Source organism: Zonotrichia albicollis, chromosome 20, assembly GCF_047830755.1.
Source record: "Zonotrichia albicollis isolate bZonAlb1 chromosome 20, bZonAlb1.hap1, whole genome shotgun sequence".
Lineage (NCBI taxonomy): Eukaryota > Metazoa > Chordata > Aves > Passeriformes > Passerellidae > Zonotrichia > Zonotrichia albicollis.
This window is the reverse complement of record NC_133838.1, coordinates 8,870,644-8,884,434: the sequence shown is the minus strand read 5'-3', so window position 1 is coordinate 8,884,434 and position 13,791 is coordinate 8,870,644. Positions and strand designations below refer to the sequence as shown.

General features: G+C 47.0%; 1 protein-coding gene across 2 annotated transcripts in view; it reads right to left on the bottom strand.

The window, feature by feature from the left end:
* The window catches only part of GRIK3 (glutamate ionotropic receptor kainate type subunit 3), a 123,963-nt gene that overhangs the window by 34,368 nt on the left and 75,804 nt on the right, over positions 1–13,791 (bottom strand). For both annotated transcript variants that reach the window (XM_074555879.1, XM_074555880.1), the window contains exons 5-8: positions 12,667–12,720; positions 7,595–7,768; positions 5,054–5,197; positions 2,542–2,649 (exon numbers count right to left, since the gene is read on the bottom strand). In XM_074555879.1, coding sequence (XP_074411980.1) covers positions 2,542–2,649; positions 5,054–5,197; positions 7,595–7,768; positions 12,667–12,720 — 480 coding nt within the window. The remainder of the gene's footprint in view (positions 1–2,541; positions 2,650–5,053; positions 5,198–7,594; positions 7,769–12,666; positions 12,721–13,791) is intronic.

Below are 13,791 nucleotides of genomic sequence, written 5' to 3'. Positions count from 1 at the left end.
GCAAGGTGGGACTCGGAGAGAAGCCAAAGGCAGGCAGCTCAATCCACCCGGGAGCCAGCAGCTTCCCATCTTTTATTTATTGCTGTTTTTAAGATTCTTCAGCCTCTTCAGCAGTCCAAGGGGAGAACTTGGTTTTACTGCATCCCCAAAAAGAGACTTTGTAATGAGCAATGCTGCCTGGCAAAAAAAAATTGTCATAAATTCTGGAAGAGTTTCCGTGAACTTTGTGAAAGGTTTTAAATATTTCAGGTAAAACTGAAGCGATCCCCCATCTCTGCCTTGGATCACACAACAGCTGCAATGTCAAAAATTATTATTATTGTGGATGGGAAAAAAGCAAGCCTGAGAGGCCCCAGTTTGCTGCACTGCAGCCCAACTCACTTCTGCCTTGCCACGTTTTCTTTAAGAAAATTAAATGCATGGCACTTAAGACTGAATTAATCAGTTTAAAATATTAAAAAAGGAAGAAAAAGGAAGAAGTGCTTTAAGAGAACTGTGTGAGTCAGATAGTCAAACTATATGTAATTAGGATTTGGTAATACTCCTGTAATCCCTGGAACATCCAGGAGGTATGAGGATCAGGGGGTTCAATCCTAAAGCTCAACAAACATAAGCTGTGATACATAAAGCACAATCCAGCTGGGATTTGTTTGTAGTTTGGTGTTTTGTTAGTTCAGATTAACTATTGACAGAATTCTGGCTTCAACAGAGATTTGACATCGATACTTTAAAACCCCTCTGGAGCTGACACGAAGCTTTCAGAAGAATAATGGTGGGAACTGTGAAATCTCTGAATTATTGGCGACAAAAGTTGATGGGGTGTGCAGGGGACATGTCGAGGTTTGGCAGCTTCCAGTGGGCTTGATGTGACAGAGAACTGCAATAACTCCAGCTGGTGCCAGCTCTGCTCAGCCCACCTGAGAGGTGCTGGTTTGACAGGTGATTCTGTGGCTGTGCTTAAACATTTGGATTCATGTGGTACAAAAAGCTGGAATGTTTTCTATTATCTGCCCAGCACAGCTCTCCAGCAGTGCCTCGGTGCTGCTGGACTTCAAAAAGATGTGTTCCTATTTTTGGGTTAGGCTCTATAAACAAAATATTTTGTGAGGAAATAAGGCTACAAAGGTCAGCTGCTGCTCAGTTCTTGCGAGCACCAGCACCTTCCCCAGCTCTGTGAGACTGAAGGTCACTGGGTTGATTTGAAACATTTCCTTTATTCCTTATTTGACACCAAAATCTCCCCAGCAGGAGAGAGCTGTGGTGACCTTGAGCTGTGTTACCTGAGGCACAGAGCTGCTGCTGTGGTGGGGAAATGTGGCTGCCATTCATTTCAAATCCCAGGAAAACCAAACGGTGAGGAAAGGTGATGTGGCATGGGAGCCTCCCCTCCAAACAGAGAACGGATCCATGGATGCCTCCAGCCCTGGGGCTGCCTCCCTGTGCTGAGTGATTAAATTGAAATCCCTCCCTGCTGCCAGCCAGGTGTCCTGTGGGTTCAGAACCTGTCCCCCTGCCCAGAGGGACAGAGCCAACAGGCTCAGAACCTGTCCCCCTGCCCAGAGGGAGAGAGCCAGCGCCGTGCCCGGCTGCCACGGGCACCTGGTACCTGTCTCAAAGCAGACTCTGCTCTAGAAAGGGCCTTGCTGCCCTGCCAAATTCCTCCCGCACAGGTGATAGACACCTGTAGCAGGACAGGGACGCAGAGCTGCTCACAGAGTAGTCAGAATCATGGAATTTCCTGGAAATCACAGCTCCCTGTGTTGCAGCCGCTCGCCGCTCTGTTTGTCATCAGCTGAGCTCACCTTGAAACCTGCATTCTAAGGGTTTTAAGGCTATCTGTGTTGCCTTTTTATTTCAAGTTTGCTTTTTTTAAGTAATTGAAGAGAAGGAAATTAAGTCCCCAGGCACACCTGGGATCAGATTTGCACATCAGCATGGTTTTACTGTGCCCAGAGGAGATCTGCACTAATTTGGAGGACCTAAGGCTGCAGACTTCATGCTCTTGACCCTCATGACACCCCCAGCCAGCCAGGCAAGGACACACTTCTCTTTTTTCCTTATTGTCCCTTAGATAATAAACAAAATACCCAGTGCATTGTCCTGCAGATTCCAGGCTGTAATAAAATGGGGCTGTTCCCAGCCTTGGGCAATTTCATAGTGGGAAATTACTCCAGATGATGATCTCCAGTGCTGAGAAGAGGAGAAGAACTGAGGAGCCAGGCCAGCAATAGGGAGTGGGACAGGCATCATTCCTGCCTGCTCAGGACAGGGAGGGGTTAATGGATGCTCAGAAAGTTTCTTTTGCCTCCACTATCCCAGGAAAAGTGCCACAAGCACTTCTGCAATCTGTAATCCCACGCACTGGCTTCAGGGCGAGTGAGTCATGGTTGAGCATGGAAAAGGATCTGAGAAATCCCACAAAGTGAATATCCTTTTATATAAACCCCAGAAACCTGGAATCAATACAGCACCAACCATCTCTCTGTTGCTGAGCACCAGCGTTATCCTCAGCCACATGCAGATAAAACAAACCCTGCCTACCTTTTCAAGGCCGTCTTCTTTGAGACTGATGATATCCAAATCAAAATCTGTCCGTAAACCACTGGTTTTATTAAAGACAATGCGTCCCGTTAATCCTTCCCATTGGGCCTGTGGAAGGGAGAAAAAGTAGCAGGGCTGTTACTCAGTATCATAAATAATCTTTTGCCCTCCACTGTATGTTCTTTTAATTAGTCCTTATGCTGGTTCTTTCTCCCTAAAGAGCCTGATTAATTAATAATCCCTCCGCTGCTGCTCAGACTGCAGACAGAGCTGGAGATTTCCTTCCCTCTCTTGCAGTCCTTGCTACAATTTCTGTTCGCACCTTTTGTGCTCACCAGCTGTTGCAGGACGTGATGACTCAGTAGAAAACGACTTGCATTTATCACAGCATCCTTGTGAGCTGCCTTCATCCTTGTGGTGCTGATAAACACCGGCTCTGGGGCAGCTCCAGCCAGGAGAAATCCCTTTGTGCACCAGCTTGCTGCTGCTTCCAAGGTGTGTGGAAGCTTAAATGATGGGGATGCTTCCCTCTGTCCTTCCAGAGGAAGAATGGAGAAGAAGAGGCCAAGAATGTGTTCATGCAAGCAAGCTCTGAGGTTTGGAAACAGGCACAGGAGTCTGGGGCCATGTGCTGCTGGTGCCTTGCTTCATTTTTTGGCAGCATAAGGATGGGAAGGTGCTCACTGGGACTGGGGACATCCCATTCCCAGAGATTTTTCAGTGCTTGGCTGACTGAGGTCCTGAACAGCCTGGTCTGACTGGGACCAGGAGCAGAAGCTTGGGGTAAAGATGCCTCAATTCAATTCCACAAAAAATCCTCTATGTAATTTGATTTCTTTCCCACTGTTCACTTTGCAGCACCCCTAGAATGAATCTCTCTGATTTAGGAGGTGATAGAACCCCCAGTGCCAGGTGTTCTGTGCCAGCAGAGCAGGAGCTGGGGGACAGTGAGGTGTCCAGTGCCTGGGGACACTGCTGGATGTGCTGTGGCATTGTCCTGAGGAGGATGCTCCTGCAGGAATGCCAGGCTGCTGCTCAGCATCACATCCCCGCAGTGGGGAGCTGAGCCTGGGGATCTCTCCCCTGAGCAGGCTGCTCACTGAGAAATGTGTTTATTTTATGGGTGGGGGAGCTTGAAATATTCCAGTGTGATCAAGGTGGCATAATGTATTCTCAGGGGGAGTAACTGGCGTTCCTCCCAGTAAACACGCTCCTCTGGCTCTCCCTCATTAATTCCTGAGGAGCAGTGACAGCCTGCTCCCAGCCTTGCCACCCTGGAGTCCTGGGGAGGCTCTGTTTGCTCATTTGGGCGTGCAGGTGGTTTGCCTGTGGGATGTGCAGCCCTCGGAGCCCCCCGGGAGCCAGGGAAAACACGGAATGTTTGAGGAGCCCAGCTGGAGCACACACAGCTGCGTGCTGAGCCCCGCAGCTCCCGCGGGGCTGGTGCCTTTCTGGGCTACCTAAAAACAGAGGCCAGACAACATTAAGGCAATAAAAAAGGTTGTATTTGTTGAAGGATCTTCAGGTACATTTTGGGCAGATGAAGGGACTAAACTCAAAAAATGGATGATCGGTTTTCACACTTTTATAAGTTTGGTCCATTTGCATATTGGTGGTTCATCCTCCAGTTACAGCTTCAGGTCATGAAGTCATTTCACCCCAAGTTTGCTGCCCCCAACTCACTTTTGTTTCCATCTCTCAGGGTCTGAGGCAGTGAAGTGTCCCTGATTGCCAGGCCTGGAGAGGAATTGTTGTGTCTGCCCAAAATGGGAAATAAGTCATTTTATGAAAAATCCTTTCATTAGGATCTTTTCTCCTGAGAAGCTTCAACTTCTCCATGTTTTGCTGCTTTGGAATGTGATTTGGACAACTGTTTACCCAGCATGTGAAGTTGTTTTTACTCAATGATCAATGACAGCCACCTGTGTCGAGGCTGTGAGCAGTCACAAGATTTTATTATCATTCCTTTTCTATTCCTTGCTAGCCTTGTGATGAAATCCTTTCTTCTATTCTTTTACTACATAATTTTCTTTTAATATAATACAACATAAATATATATAATAAAATAATAATATATAATAGAACAACACGATACATATAATATGTATAAGTATTATAATTATACATAATTGTTATATATTATATATAGTTATAATTATATGTATTATTATTATAATTAATATATGTAACATAAAATAATAAATCAGTCTTCTGAAACATGGAGTCAAGATTCTCATCTCTTCCCTGGTCCTGGGACCACCACAGCAGCTCACACTGCATATGGAGCCCAGAGTTCTACACTAAAGACAGGATTACAAATAGATGAAAAAAAGATATAAAATAGATATAAAAGCTTAAATCCTAAGGCATCAGTGGGAGCACTGAGGGACTGCACAACTCCAGGTCCAGGGAGTTTTCCACCGCTGGACCTACCAAGCCTCTACCACCAACCCCCAGGAACCTGCTCCTCAGGGGGAATAATGTTTATAGTCAATTAAAACCACATTTTTACCTCTTTTATGAAGTTCATGAAGCGGCCGCCGAACCTCCAGGCCTTGTGGCGGTGGCACTGCAGGGAGTTGACGGTCATCTGCGGCGCGCGCTGGTAGCACACGGACACCACGTGCACCGCGTCGTACAGCAGGGCAGCGTCTGTCTAAAGGGAAGGGGGACAGCGTTGGTGGCTTGCAGCGTGAAAAAGGCCTATTTTATGATTGCTTTTTTTGTAAATATTCAAATGAATATTGCATGTGTTGTGTTAGAAAGTGATGCTGTATTAATTCTCTTAAGTGGTGCGTTAAATATAGTTTTAGGTTGTAACAAAATGTTGTAATAGAAACTATGCTATGTAAGATACTTGTTTTTTCTAAAGAAAGGACTCACACCAAGATAGCAGCTACAGGACACCTAAATCTTTCAGAGAAAGAGAATTTATTGCTCCATTATCAGGAGAAACAAACTTCTTCCCACCTCGCTTGGGCAGGTCCGTTAGGATTATGCTGTTAGGATTATGAGGAAAAAGTTGACACTGACCAGACAGAATCCTGTGCTTGAATGAAATTTATACATCATGTATGAGGTGTATGAATGTGCAACAGGTTATTGTTTTTAAGGGTTAATCCTCTGTTAATGTGGGTCGTTTTTTGGGCTTATGCTGCCCAGAAAAGGTACCCGGACATCCATAACTCTTTGTTTCTATTGTCTCTAATTAAATGGTCTAAATTATTATTACTCTAATTATATTACTATTTTTAAACCCATTTTATTACTATTAAACTTTAAAAATTTTAAAAACAAGTGATTGGCATTTTTCACAGTAGGAAAAGGTGGAACCTGCTCTGAGTTACCCCCGCCAGCCCCAGGGTTTCTCTGCCTCTGCTCCCTGGTGGTTCCTTGGTTGTTTAGATCAAAAGCTTGGGGTTTTGTCTAAAATCAGCGATTCTGGAAGTGCCGTTTGTCTGTTCGGGTTGTTTCTTGCACATTTCCTGCTGTGGTGTCAAAGAGGGAGGCAACGGCTTCTAAATGTGGAAGGTAGTAACAGAGTTTTCTTATTGAGTCTGTTTTGTCTGAGTGTAAAAAAAAAATTATATGAGAACATATTTTCTACACTATTTTATACATGGGAAAATAAGAAACAGAGATGTTTGTGGGCACACAGTTTTCCAAAAATGACACAAGCTGTCACCAAAATCAGGACCTCATAGCTTTGTAACATATTTTAGCATTTCAGTGATCTGAACTAGGGAGCACTTTTTTCCCTCCATATAATGTGATGATTTTAGATTCAATTTGAGATGCCCCATCTTACATCCAAACACTGATCAAGAGAATTGGATTTATTTTTCACTCTGATGTGGTAAGACCTCCTAGTGAAAATACATAATTTGCTGGCTTCACGGAGCCACGAAACAGATGTGAGTGTAGCAGCAGCGTAATAAACCACAATAAAACAAAATAATACAGCAAATAACTGAGCAAACATCTCACAGGACGTAGCCATGGAGAAAATCCTCCAGCCTTGGCAGCCATCCCTGTGACCTTCCCTTCCCTCAGCAACCAAGCATGAAGAGCAGGAGCCCCACCTGCATCCGTGGGCGGGTATGGACCACAGCAGGGACAGGTTTGGGAATTTGGGGCCGGAGGAAAGGGGGGGCAAGGATATATCCATGCAATTTCATGGTGAATTACAGACTGTAATGCCCAGCTGAGTCCAGGCCCCAGTGGATAGACACCTGGCAAAGAGGAATCAAAGGCAGGATCCCTCTGAGAGAGCAAAGAGGGGATGGGGGCTGAGTTGTGCTGCAGGCACAGGGGGGCTCAGCCTGGGGAGAGGCAGGAGCCTGCAGGAGAGTGGGGGTCTCTCCCCGAACAACAAACACAGCAGGAGGGATCTGAGGAGCCACTTCAAGGTGAAAGTCTGGGAGGCTTTGCCACTTTCTGGCAGATCTAAGGGGAAGGGAAGGGAAGGAGGGAGGCAGTCAGCAGTTCTGGGGGTCGGAGACAGCCTGGCAGGGAAGACAGATGGGCGAGCAGGTGCTGTACCTTCCCAGCAGTAACTCAGCAGAGCAGAGCTGCCATCAGGCCCTAAAAGGAGTCATCAAAGCTGCAGCCCAGCCCATCTCTGCCCATTGCTTTGGCTCTTTCCCCTGCCTCAATCTCTGCAAATTGCCTGGTCCAGCCTGGCCGTGTGCTGTGCTCCCAGCCTGGGTGCTGGTGTCCCTTTGCTCTTGGGGCTGAAAGCAAAGCCAAAACGGGCTTGAGGGCTCAAAGCTGGAGCCCTCTGGGACACATCCTGGCTACCTCCCTTGTCTGGTGGCAATCTGTTGGCAGCTGGGCCTGAGCAGGAGCTTTACCACAGCAATGGGGTGTGGGCTTCACCCCAGACTTTGAGGGACAGTTGTTAAAGAACACAAGAAAGCGCCTCAGGGCAGACACCTGGAATGAGTTGTTACAGGTACAAAAACCAATAGAAGTAACATTTAGGCCTCAATGACTGTCCCAGCCTTCCTGCCCTGCTCCCCAGACCCCTGTGCCCTGTTTGAACTGCCCGTACCATCATCACACCATCCAGGAGCCCCAGCTCGGCCTTGGGCGCTGACTGCAGCCTCTCCATGGACCACTTCTCAATGATGGAGGACACGTGGGGGTTCTCCACGTTGAGGATCCGGAAGCCGGTCAGGTTCACTCCAGAGTAGCGATATGGTTCTAGGTCTAATGCATAAAGATCCTTAAAAGAGAGAAACCGGTTTTAAACATTTTGCTTAGCTTTGTTTTGTTTGAGTTTTCTGCATCGGTCGGTGTGTCTGTGTTTGGAGCGAGACAGCAGAGCCCACAGGAGGTGGGAGGGAGTACAGTGTCACAGACATCTTTTATGGAAAATCCTTTCCTTAGGATTTTTCCTCCTGAGAAGCAGAGAGACCTCAGGAACAAAATGTAAACAATGATTATCTGCTGCTGTGGAATGCAACAGGTGCATCTTTGATTGGGCCATGTTGGTTGTTTCTAATTAATGGCCAATCACAGTCAGCTGGTTCAGACTCTCTCTCTGAACCACAAACCATTGTTATCATTCTTTCCTATTCTATTCTTAGCTAGCCTTCTGATGAAATCCTTTCTTCTATTCTTTTAGTATAGTTTTAATGTAATATATATCATAAAAAAATAAATCAGCCTTCTGAAACATGGAGTCAGATCCTTGTCCCTTCCCTCATCCTGTGAACACGATCACAGTACAGATCCCTCAGGAATTCAGAGGATTCTCAGAGGATTGTGATGCCTGCTGCCGTCAGTGTCTGCTTGCAGAGGCCTGGAGGTGTTGGTGCAATTTGGGTGCCGTATGTGCATGTTCCCCCACACACAACAGAAGGAAACTCCTGCCAAAGAGCCAAAGAACCTGCTCTCAGCATGAAAGAGAGTGGATTGTGGGGAGAAAACTGCCTGTGACCCTGAAAAAGAGATTTGTGACCCAGGGAGGGGGGACAAGGCAGAGTTCTGTGTCTGGAGCTCCCTTGGGCCTTTCCACGGAGGATCTGCTGGCAGTGCCGAGGCCCACAGGGTGCTGTGGATGACAGAGTCACTCTGAATGCAAAACACCAATTTGCAGACTATCAAAGAGGAACTAAGACGCATTTCTTGACATTCTGGCCAGCCTACACAGTCTGCAGATGAATGAGGGTGCCCTTTATGGGATGTGAAAAACAGAGCCAGGCAGTGCTCAGCTCTGCTGGCTGCCAGCATGGCTTGGCAAGGGCCACTGGGGCTACTGGGGGGCAGTGGGGGAGCACTGCTGTGGGGCAGCTCTTGGCTCTCCACGTGTCTGAATATCAGTTTCAGTGCTCAGGAAGGAGTTTGGGGTTAGATAGCACATCACGAGCATGTGGCCGCTGATCTGCCCCCCAAAGCCAGCTCACCCGAGGGGGGAGTGAGGGAGTGTCAAGGGTGAACCATTTGTTGGATGGGATATATTTCATCAGCATTTATCCTGAACAGCTTCTGCAAGGGTTTCCTGGCAGTTTAAATGTGGGGATGTGGAAAGGCAACACCACAAGTCTGCAATGGAGCGTGGGGGCGAAGATGTGACATTCCCTGCTCTCACAAGGGCTTCTCAAAAATGAGCTTCAGTATGGGAGGAGCTGCTGGGGCTGTGCTGGGGCTGTTGTGTGCTGTGGCTGTGTCTGTTCTGTGCTGTGCTGGGGCTGTGCTGGTGGGACACAGCCACACTGTGGGGCCACCCATCTGCAGCCCCTATCTGCCCACAGGGGGCTGGCAAAGTCCCCCATGTGCTGCCCTAAGCAAAGCAGGACAGCAGCAGCACTTGCCAGCAACTGAGACATCATTCTCTGTGGGGGAGTGAGGGTTTTATGGCTGCTTTGCTTTAACAAGCTTTGGGGGTTTGATCTTTTCTGTAAGCCTGGCCCCAGCCTCTGCAGCCCCAGGGCTCACTGCTGATGGATGCAGTGCTCAAACCTGCAGGTGCAGCACGGACCAAACCATTAATCACCCTACAATGGCAGTTGGGACTTGGGTTTTTGGGCTGTTTTTTAACCCTGAAAAATTGCAAGTGCAAACCTGCACGTTCTGTTAAAGGGCACTGTGAAGAACAGGCCACAATGTTGACTTTTAAATGACTTAAGGGAGCTAAGGGCAAATACAGTGGTTTGACCTCAGACAGGTGCTCATGTCTCTGGCTGGGAGGGGGACAGCAGTTCTGTGCCTGACCTGCTGGAATGGCTCTGTTGTTTCAAGATTCATTTTTAACAAAAACTTCAGTTTGTATTCCAGAAATTGTTGTGAGGAAATAATTTTTGGTTGCAAATTCTGATGATTTTCCACTCAGAATGTGATAAGTCAGATCCCTGAGCTCCAGACCCCATGGTCCCTGCTGCCCATCTGTCAAACCATCGCCCCTGGCCCCCTCTCAGATCCCACTGGTATTCTGGGTGCTGTCCCTGCCCTGCTGCACCCCACTGACCCTTCCTTTCAACAAGTTCCTATAGAAACCAACCTCCCATCAGATCCCTCTTTGATTCCAATTTAAATCTCAGCTGCAGCCTGATTTATCACCTCCTGGAATCAGAGGATAATTCAGAATACCAGCTGAGTGTCAGCACGTGGCGAGGTGTGGATGGGAATCATCAGATCAGTTTCTTCTGGATTTTCTGCTCCTGCACAGCCACAAATTGAAACATCTGGTTCTATTTTCCACCTCATCTACATTCCCTTTCACTCATTATTTTCTGTACTGCAGATTAATTCTTCCCTAAACAATTTTGCTCTCAGTGCTGTTGTGATGCTCTCCCCCTTCCCCAGTTTGCCCAGTTTGGGTTCTTTGGTGGCAGCAATGCTGGGGACTGACCCTTAGTGATGCCACATCCTCAGAGGGAGGCTGGAAAAGTGGCCCAGGATGGGTGAGGTGTCCCCACATCTCTGCCCTGGGACCTAGCAGGGCTTGGCTGTGGCTGCAAAGCCCCATTTTACAGATTGCTGAGTCTTTGTTTATTTTTCTCATTGCAACTTTGCATTATCTCACTTCAAAAATGTCAAAGAATTAGCAGACTCAAATACAGAACAAAACAGAAAAAAGTGTTAAGATATAGCTGAGTCTATGTGTAGGAATGCCAGGGTATAAGAGTTTCACCAGGGCTTTGAAAAGTGTTGATAAAGGTGTAGTTCCATCTCCAGAAAAAGGCTTTATTTTCTACCAAAAAAATGAAAAATATAGAAATTGCAAAAATACTTTCTGTAATATTGGCTTAAAATGTGGAGTATTCAAAGAATTCTTCCTGAAAGAAGAGGGACAGAGAACTGCAAGGTGACTGATGATACCAAACACAAAATTAAAAAAAAAAATCTTATTTTTTGCTTCCCATTAAGATTTTAACACCTGGTTTCCCATGTTCTGACTGCAAAAGGAAAGACCCTTTCTACTTCACCAAAATGTCACATTTGGACCAGCGTTTTCCATGTGTTTTGAGACTAAACCTGTAATGCAGCTTTTAGATCTGCATAGCTCATCCAAAGCCCCCACAGGGGTGGAGATCTGGGGTGTTCCCTGCAGCGCTTTGGATGTAAAATCTGCATGTATCTGGATGTAAAATTTGGATGTAAAAATGTGACAGGGACCAGTGCTCATCAAAGATCCTCCTCCTGTGGTGGAAAAGGCTGATGGGGCTCTTCTTGCTGGAGTCAGTGAACTGTAGTCGTGCTGCCGAGCAAAGTGTTGAAGCATTTCATGCCAAGTGTTGATACACTGTGCTCAGTATTGACTGGGGACCTTTTAGAAACATTCAGTATAACATAATAGACTAATTCATTAGCACCCCATGGGTCTCGTACTGGGGAAGCTGAAGCACAGGCATTGCAAGCTAGGAAAACATTGCCTTAAGGAATGACAGATTAAAATATCTTTCCCATGATATAACTGTTATTTCAGGAAAGTGGCATTAATTGTGATTGCTTATCTATTAATTTATTATAATTCCTCTTTTCCCACCTCCAGGCTGTACCTACACATGAAATGTACTCCAGGCTCAGCTGGGGCTGATTAATAGGAGGTTATCTGGGAAATGCTTAAAGCTGCCTGGAATAGATAATGGCAGCAGGGGTAATTAAAATGTCTTTTGCATTTGAAAAATAAATTTTGTAGTTTTTAAGGGTTAGTTTCGTCTGTTTCTTTCCTAAAGGCAAAAAAAGATAAATTGGATTTTCAAAATCGCACAAAATTCAACAGTAGACTAGACAATAGCATCTTAAATGGAGACAAAAGTGACCCTGCCATGAAAGCCAAATGCCTCCCAGAGGCAGAGAGGACTGGCCCATGTTTAACAGAGGGGTGTTAGTGTCAGGCTGAGCTCCCCTCCTGCAAAATAAACCTGCAGGGCTGAAGCCTGAGCCACAGCAGGGCTGCTCCTGCCTCCAGAGGTGTCCTGGGTGCTCATCCCCAGCTCCTGCTCAATCAGGGTCCCAGCAAATCCTGGGTGGGAACTGTAGCCTTGCATTCTCCCTGTGCTCACTGTCAGTGTGTGGGGAGCTACACTGAAATCAAAGTGGCTGGGAGGGAAAATAAAGCCAGAACCCACATTTGTGCACTCCAAAGGAGGGAGAGCCCCAAAATTCCTGAAATTCAGTCCCAAAATTCTGTCCCAAAATTCATGATCCAGGAATGGGGAGGCATCCTGCAGAAAAAAAGTGGGAATTCCCAAAATTCCTGGAATTCCCAGAATGAATTCCCAAAAATTCCCAGCATTCCTGAAATTCAGTCCCAAAATTCCTGAAATTAATACCCCAAAAATTCCCCGAATTCCTCATCCAAGAGAGGGGAGCCATCCTGCAGGAAAAGGTGGGACTGACAACTCTCAGGCAATGCTGCAGAGCAGAGTTAGAGCCTGAGGGTCTGACCCTGACCTTCAGCCAGCTCTAGCTCCTGCCCTGCCCTCTCCTCTGGCAGGGTCCCAGGTCTCCCTTTCCTTGCATTTCCCACCCCATTGCAGTGCAGCGCACGCCAGGATCAAACACCCATCCCACCCACATCCCAGCCCCATCAGTGTGCACACGTTGTTTTCTGTGTTTTTTCACATCCCACACCCATCAGTGTGTACAAGGTGTGTGCACTGCCAGATACTTTACCAGAGTGGTGAAGATGAAGTGGTAATATTCTGTCATCATCCCCATCGCCATAGCCTTAAGGAGAGGAGGGAAAAGAGGTTAGTAAAGGGATACAAGAACATAACAGCAGCCATGCAACATAAAACTCAGAGCTCGTAGGTAAATGTGTCAGGAGAGACCCAGAAACACCAGGTTTGGATTCAAGACTGAGGCCATGGAGCAGTGAAGAAACTGGAAACACCAAGTTTGGATTCAGGACTGAGGCCATGGAGCAGTGAAGAAATTGGAAACACCAGGTTTGGGTTCAGGATTGAGGCCATGGAGCAGTTAAGCCAGGCTCATCAGCAAGAGGTACATGCTCAAGCTGAGCTGAGCAGACCTGTGGTCCTCAAACCATTCTGAAATCGTGGCAAAGCCTCAGTGGCCAGCTGCCATGAGGGCTGGTGGCATTTCTGGGTGACACTGGGTGTCCCTGGCTGCGCCAGGGTATAGGAATGTGCTCTCTGTTGATGGAGTGACAAAACTATCCTTTGTCCCCATAAAAAGGAAATGAGCCCAGAAGTTTCTCTCCTCAATTAGGTGAAAAGGCACCTCATAGGACCTTGAGAACTTCCCCTCAAACTTAAGGATAGTTAATTGGACAGGAGCCTAAAAGTCCTGCCTGAGCAATTTACTAAAAAAGAAGAGAACAAAGAAACTAATTGCTTTTGTGAGGTGTTTTACCAGAAGCAAATACAATATGGGTCAGTGAAGGTTAGGCACAAGGATGGGGAGCGGGAATATCCCCTGTCCCTCAGCTTTTGGGGATCAGGGCCCTGAGTGCCCTTGGCCAGCACAACTCGAGATTCCCTGACAGCCCCTACGCGCAGGATGGCTCCTGCAGATTGCTGGGATTTGCATAACTGAGCACTGGAGAGAACAGACTGTCCTGGAAGCTCTTTCAGAGGACAACCATGGGCTGAAGGGGCTTTGGCTGGATGACCATGTCCAGACCCTTCACAACATGGGGAGAGCACATTTTGGTCAATGAGTAAGGTCACCTTGAAGCTGGTGGCTGGCGACAGGAAGATTCCTGTGGGTTTGGCTGGGATGCTGACTGTGTGAGCATGTTTTCTGGAGAAAACACATGCAAGAGCACTTTAAAAT